The sequence below is a fragment of the Dermacentor silvarum genome, chromosome 11 (genome assembly GCF_013339745.2).
Source record: "Dermacentor silvarum isolate Dsil-2018 chromosome 11, BIME_Dsil_1.4, whole genome shotgun sequence".
In the NCBI taxonomy this organism is placed as follows: domain Eukaryota; kingdom Metazoa; phylum Arthropoda; class Arachnida; order Ixodida; family Ixodidae; genus Dermacentor; species Dermacentor silvarum.
In genome coordinates, this window is record NC_051164.1 from 75,206,034 (window position 1) to 75,213,250 (window position 7,217).

The 7,217-nt window shown below is 47.6% G+C and overlaps 1 protein-coding gene across 3 annotated transcripts in view; it reads left to right on the forward strand.

Moving 5' to 3' along the window:
• The first annotated feature begins 404 nt into the window (after positions 1 to 404).
• Positions 405 to 7,217, forward strand: part of LOC119433874 (serine protease 33) — a 56,954-nt gene continuing 50,141 nt past the window's right edge. The window contains exons 1-2 of one of the 3 annotated variants that reach the window (XM_049659342.1): positions 405 to 678; positions 5,047 to 5,228. In XM_049659342.1, the coding sequence (XP_049515299.1) occupies positions 594 to 678; positions 5,047 to 5,228 (267 nt within the window). In that variant the 5' untranslated portion in view covers positions 405 to 593. The remainder of the gene's footprint in view (positions 679 to 5,046; positions 5,229 to 7,217) is intronic. The other 2 variants (XM_049659343.1, XM_049659341.1) reach the window with 2 other exon arrangements.

The following is a 7,217-nucleotide window of genomic DNA, read 5'->3' on the forward strand; positions in this document are numbered from 1 at the left end:
CAGAATGATATTGTCGTCGTACAGTCATCATGCATTCGTTGTTATACCGCACGGACTGTCTCTTTTCGGTCCTAAACTCTGCTGAATATCCTCCGAAAGTTCGCTCTTTGGGCTCAAACTCCGTCAAACTCGCACGAGGGCTCGGAGCTCATTTAAAGCCCTGGAGAAAAACGCGTGCATCTGCTCCCTTTGGCACATGCACATCTCCTCTACTCGGCGGTGCTGCTTCTTTTATCTCGTCCGTATACAGAAAGACGCGAGGCATAAAAAAATAAGTACGCGAAACAAAAGACTGGCGTCGCGTCGCCGTCGTCGTGGTGATATTGGGCATGCAAGCGTTGGGAGGGGGTGGGGGGGAGGGGGGGGGAGGGTCCCGCGCGACGTCACTCCTGGGCGAACGGCAGTCGCGGCGTGACCCCGAGATAAGAGGCGTCCTCCGCCGCGCCGAGCGCGCTCAGGTGAAGGGGGCGGCGACACGGTGTCTATACCTGGCCACAACGGAGAAGCGTGTAAACCTCGCTGTATTGCGCCGCGCTTTCGTGGTAGTTGGGTAACCCCCCTCTGCTGCTGGTTCCGGTCACACATTGGACGCGATGCCTGGCGGCTACTGCACCCGGACGTCGAGGCTACTCCTCCTCGCGGCAGTTGCGTACTGTTTGTTGACTACGCCGGGATCAGGTATGCTGCGAAGACTTTTGGCCTGTTCCCTTTAGACGAGTTTCTCGCGACAGAAGAAGGGAGCCCGCCGGCCGGCGGGATAAGATCGGCGAAACCTTGATACGCTTCGTGTTGCTCTTTCATCGCGAATGCTCCGCGCGTGTGGGCTTCCGCGTGTCTTTCCATTCATTCGGGGGTGTTCACTTCGTGGATTATGGGAAATCGATTGATTCGTGAAGAAGTTTAACGTCTCGAAGCAACTCTCGGCGGCTTACGAGGGACGTCTTAGTCGACGGGCTCGGAATTAATTTTGAAAGTGCACCTAAATCTGAGCACACGAAAGTATTTCTTTTTTTTTTTGCATTACGCCGCCTCCTCTCCCCTCTTGTCTAAGAAATGAGGTCGCCGCGACCTGGAAGCGAACACGCGACCTCGTGCATGACAGCAGAACCCCGCAGCCACTGAGCTACAGCGGCGGGTAATTGCGGGAAATTGTTTTCATTGGTTTGACTCGCATTTCAGAAATACAATTTGCATCGGGCTAACGAGGTTAACATAACATGAAAGAAGGCGGGACAAAAAAAAAGAAAAAGGATGTCGTCATCGGCATTACCATTCTAATTACGTCCAACGCAGAACAAAGGCTCCTTCTACAGATCACTAAATACCGCGTTGCTGCGCAGACCGAACTGGCTCCTACACCAGCAAATTTCCTAATCTCATCACCTGACATAACTCTCCGCTACTTTACGCGGTGTTTTTCCTTCCCCAGCATCTGATGAGCAACATCACTTGTTATCAGTATTACGCAATACGATTTGGCGTGATACGGAGGTTGGTGCGAAAGTGTCGGTCGATTCAGCGAATGCGACGTTGCAGGACACTTTGGCACCGATTGTGACCGACGTCATTCATTCCGTCCCTCATCAGTCATTTGCAGCAGCCATCGATATCATGCTTTAAGGAAGCGATACGAAGACAATGAGTGCAAATAATCTCAACCTCGCCATGTCGAAAGTAGAATTGCAGTACTCTCACCTTCTCAACCTTAACTATGTTTTCACTTTTTCTCGTTTAATTCCTTGTTCATAATGATGTAGTATAGCAGAATAAAGTGGCATGTTCGCTGGAAGTTCATACGTTCAGTCGCCACGTTCCGGCAAGGCGATACGTTACGCAGGTCAGAACAGCGAAAAATAGCGACGTTGCAGTTTTATGACACTGATGTGGCCATTTGTTGCGTGGGTGCAGAGAAAGGAGCTTTAAGTACATCCAGGAAACTTTCTGGAAAGTGCCTACCGTGACATTCGCTAGAATAGAACCGATGAGGTCGCCTGTTAAACATCCACTACTGTTGATCACTGCCTCGAAGCAAGTTCTTTGACGTTGCTTCTAATTTTGTCTGCTTCAATTCATTCCGTTGGTGGTATACGGCGCATATATAGGGTGTTTCAGTTAACTTGGGCCAAACTTTAAAAATATCAAATGGCCACGTAACTGGACAGCACCAAGGTAATGTTGTTTGTCGTCGCTTGGAGATACTCAGATTATTTTTTGCATTCCGCCTAATTAGAGAATTACTCTTAACTAATTAAGTTCTCAATTATTGTAACTAAATAAAAAGCGTCAATGAGAACATTGTAGAGCAACATCAAAAACTCCCGATACAGCTTTCTGTTGCTCAATACGTGCTACATAAAAGTGCTTCTCCGAGCGTGGAAGATGTCAGCGAATACACGCGAAGTGCCTCGAGCGGCCAGTCGCGCGCCAATTTCGCGTGTGTTTGCGGGATTCTTTCACTTCCGGCGAACATACCACTTTATTCTGCTTTTCATCTAATTATAATATTTGAGAAGTTGATTAATTATTTAAGAATAATTATTCAATTAGCCGGAATGCAAAAAAAATACTCTAAGTATCTCCAAGCGACGGCAAGCAACCTTACGTTGGTTCTGTCCAGCTACGTGGCATTTGCATATTTTTTAAGTTTGGCCTAAGTTAATTGAAACACCCTATATATGCGCCGTAACACCACCGCAATGAATTGAAGCGGACAAAATTAGAAGCAACGTCAAAGAACTTGCTTTAGGCAGTGATCAACAGTAGTCGATTATGGGATATCTCATATTCTGGAGCCAACGTTTCAACAAGGAGATTTCCTTCTGCAGAGAAGTCTCTGACAAAGACAAGCCTCGCCCTGAAGAAGAATACAATTCCCTGCCCTGACGAAGACAACTCCACTTGCCGAAATGTTGGTTCCATCCAGCGTTCTACGGAACGTCGTTCCAAGAAACGGCGTTCCTGGAACAAGTTCCTTTTGGGAGTAACGAAGGAAGGCCACCGTGTCGTTAAGGATTGTTGGAACCGTAACGGTAACTCTTTAGGTTTACGAAGGAACGGCAGAAGGAACGGCGTTTCTTTTGTAAACGTTCCACGGCATTGAACAGCACCTACACAGCACATCATGCAGGGCGGATGGGTGACCGCGTGAGGCGCAAACAACTACCGCTTGCCTGTCACGTGACTATAGTGCATTGTTCTCGTGACTTCTCCGTTTATTTTTATGACTAGGCTTCAAGATTGTCACGTGACAATCTTCAATAATTGTGACGGGTTCGTCTGTCGGACACCAACATCGAAATGCAACTCTTGCTGAGTTCAAACAAGGGACTTTACTAAGTTGTGAATATGTTTTCTGGATATTTTTCCTACTCATACTGCAATATTGAATCTGCATTCATTAAATGCCTGTGTATGTTTCCTTTTGATGTGGTTTCTTGTGCAAGAAATTTAATTATATTGGTGCTTGTGAGTGACTTTCTATTTGCACATCTGAAGCGCAGTATCCTGACTGCGCATTTGCAGACTGAGGTGGAAAGTGCCATATGTGTTGCACTTGTAATACACGAGCACCAAAGTTGTAGTTAGGCATGTCTGGAGTATGTCCGGTGCTCCCTGAAAAAAAAATCGTCTAGGAGCGTTTATTTGGATTATTTCTATCTCCAGATAATCTGCTGCCGGCGATGTTCAAATTCGTATAATATACGTATTTCTATGTGAGTTTTAAGTTGCTCACTTTATTTCGCGTCAGGATTATCCGACACTAAATTTTCATTTTAAAACTCAAATGTAACATTAATGTAACGACACGTTCCAATGTTAGAAGTGTAACTGGAGCGCGTTCCTTTCGCATTAAAGTAACTTCTAACGGAAACTCGTTTCATGATTGGGAAGGAACGAGCTTTCGTTCCTGTTTTAGAGGAACGTGTACAACACTGGTTCCATCCTGAGATATCCCATAATCGACCTCCGTTGAACACCTCAAATCTCCAATTTTCTGTGTCTTGTTTGGATTTTTTCGACGCAGGAAATTAACCTAATGCATGCCAAATGTACGGAAATAATGGCTCACTCATGCGTGCCGCCTAGCGGCAGTTACGTCGCCCAGCGTAAGCTTTCTGTTACTCGATTTATGAAATACTGCCAGCCCGCCAGTGCGTTCGTCAGGTGGCCGTTCTCTATGCTTCTGTGCACTTGTATACTTGCAGATGAACAGCAGCATCATGGGTTCTGCCTAAAATCGCATGGTAGAGGTAGATTCGAGAAAAGATAATTTCGAGTGGCACGAAGCTGCAAAGGCTGTTAATAAACTTCGAGATTAAGTGACCTTTCGAGCTACATTCATGTAAATGCGAACCGTTAATTTCGCGAATATAGCTCCATCTTGCAGGTGGCCACACATTTTCTTCCGCTGAACAATTTTTCGAGGACTTCAAGTTGTCGAGTCACAGCCCTCGTCCTGCCAAATACTAGACACCCCGAGGGCGCTAGTCTCGAGCGATCACTTTCGCGAGACTCGGCGCTGAATGCATCGAAGTATACGGCCGACAGCGTTCCCCTGTAAAAGTATAATGCACGTCATTCAACATAATCTCAACAGACTGTCTATTGAAGTCAACATAAAGTCAAAAGAAACACAACAGAAAGTTTATGGTGATTTTTGTAAGGGTTTCTGGCACTGGTGCGATGATAGCGAGCTTGGCGCGTGGCCAGGGCCGCCTCCGCTTCCGAGTCACGTGAAATCTCGCGAAAGTGCTCGTATCCCCGAAAGTGATCGCTCGAGAATGCCGCCCTGGTTACCCCAGTCAGTTCAGCAACTATCTTGGAAGGTTGCCTGCGTGTCATATTCGATCCCAGAAGTACGGTAAGTTTTCCATCAACTGCGGAGCTTTCGTATCGAGGAACCTCTTAGGGTTTCCTGTGTGGCTTCGCGGAATATTCAAACGGTACGAATGCCCTTTGAATGTGCGTTTCATGTAACTGCATGTGGCAGTACACTCATTTCGATAGGGGGATTTATCTGCTGATTGTTTGTTCCCTGTGCCGCAGCGCGACTGGAGGACGTGCCCAAGTTCAACGCCAGCGTCGCCTGCAATGGAGGCACCTACATCACTACCAGGCAGGGCTACCTGCACGGTCCATCATACGCCGACGCGGAAATCAAGCGGCTAGCCACAGGTGCTGGCGCGCACCGCTGTTCTTGGACCTTGGACACCAACAGTTCTGCTAAGGTATTCAGTCGGTTTCTACAATACTGCGGCGTTTTAAGCAGGAATCCAGCGTCTCTGCACACACAGGTAGAAGGGCCAACAAGGCGGCGACGTGATTAGAAACACTCGGCTAAGTTCAGCCAAGAAGCCTTGCGAAGAGTTTCTGACAAGGTTCGCTTTTATTAACACGAAAGTGTTTTATGCCGGGGTCCACCAAGACTTCACTGACGTATTTCCGTCACGGAAATACGTCATAGAACATAATACAAAGAAAGAAATCAGAAGAAAAAGTTCTACAAACATGCAAAATTTGGGAATCGAACCCACGACCTCTCGGTCCGCGACGATAGATCGCCGAGCGTTTAACCCATTGCGCCACAAACGCATTTGCAGAGAGCTACACAGACGCGCCTTATATATCTAACACTCCTCTGTGTACCCGCGCTCTTGTTCGGGGCGGTGCCGCCGCCTACGAGCAGAAAAGAGAAGTACTGCATTATGACACTAACGCGCACCGACAGTGAACGCTTCGGTGGTCTCACCACTACGACGCCTCGATGCCAGCATTCGAAGGGACGCTGGCATCAAGAAGCACTACCAACGCCACCTAGGTGGCGTTGGTAGTGGCGTTCACCGTACTCAGCACAGCGGAGCGTGGCCTCCGCAATTAGCTCTGAAAATGTTTCTGAAGATGATCGCGGAGGCTGCAATTACGACGCGCTGTACGCGCTGATTTGACTCGGTGACGATTCACTTACGTGCTTTGTCTTGCGCGTTGTATTAGTGTGTCAGTTACGTGCTTCGTCTTTCGCGTTGTGCTAGCGTGTGCAGCGTAGTGCAGCTTCCATATGCACGACGGTTGCTCATGGTCATCGACGTTGGTAGTCGTGATGGAGGGAGACGTGCCACCAGGCGTCAGCGTGGGTGCATCAACGCCTAAGGGCGCTTTAGGCCACAAAACACCAATAGACATTATATATCAATGTGCAATAAACATTACACTACTTCTGTGAAGACACGTTTCACTTTCGTGTTCTATACCGATTCCTATATAAGAGGGATCAACCGCATTTTTTTTAGTACATAGAATAAGAGTCACTATAAAGTCTAGGATGTTTAATTTTTGTGCAACCTGAAAATAAATAAAGATCACTGGCAGTTTAGCGGAAAATGCGAGATATCTGGGCTCTGGATTCATGATTTAAGCCGCGTTCATCACATTGAAAATTGTCCGTGGGGAGCTCACTCGACATACGTTCTGGCTCTTCAAGGAGCGAAGTGCAAATGGTGGTGGTCCGGAGTAGACCACTGTCAGTTGCACTATATATTCAGGGTGTTTCATCGAACAATTTCAAATTTTTAACAGCGGAGCTGTTTAAGCCGACCGTCAGTCCGTGAAGCGTGTACAAAAAAACCTTGCTGAACGATGACGTCACCGCGCGTTGCCTAGCAATCACCTCGTGGAGCGGTGTAGGCTTCGCCGCCGCTCCACGAGGTGGTTATATATATATATTATATATATATATATATATAATAGATATATATATATATATATAAAGTTCTTCTGAGCTCTCCCATCCCCCTTTTACCTCTTCCACGTGACCGTTTCCCACGCTTAACACGCAATACACTTTTTTTCCACTTTACATTCCTAATGCTAACGTATTAAAAGAAATTGGCAGTTTCACTCGAGAGCGAAGCACCGAAAGAAGGCTTATAGCGTTGCGTCGAAGGCGTCTCCCAACGCTGGCGCGAGCAGGAGCACCGCCAGCGGCAGTGCAGGCGTCGTGCCTCACTCAGTAGTGCACGAGATGAAATCGAAGGAAAAAACCAGTGGTTTCTGTCCGCGGCTACAGAGAGGATTCGATAGCTCCACTTGATTTATTGTCGGCTCCGCTCATAGGGCACGCACCACGGTGTGTTATGCGCGCAGCTGCTCAGCGGGGGACGCTAATGTGTGTAGCCGCGAAAGCCAGGACGTCGGCCTGGCTACGACAGAGTCGACTGAGC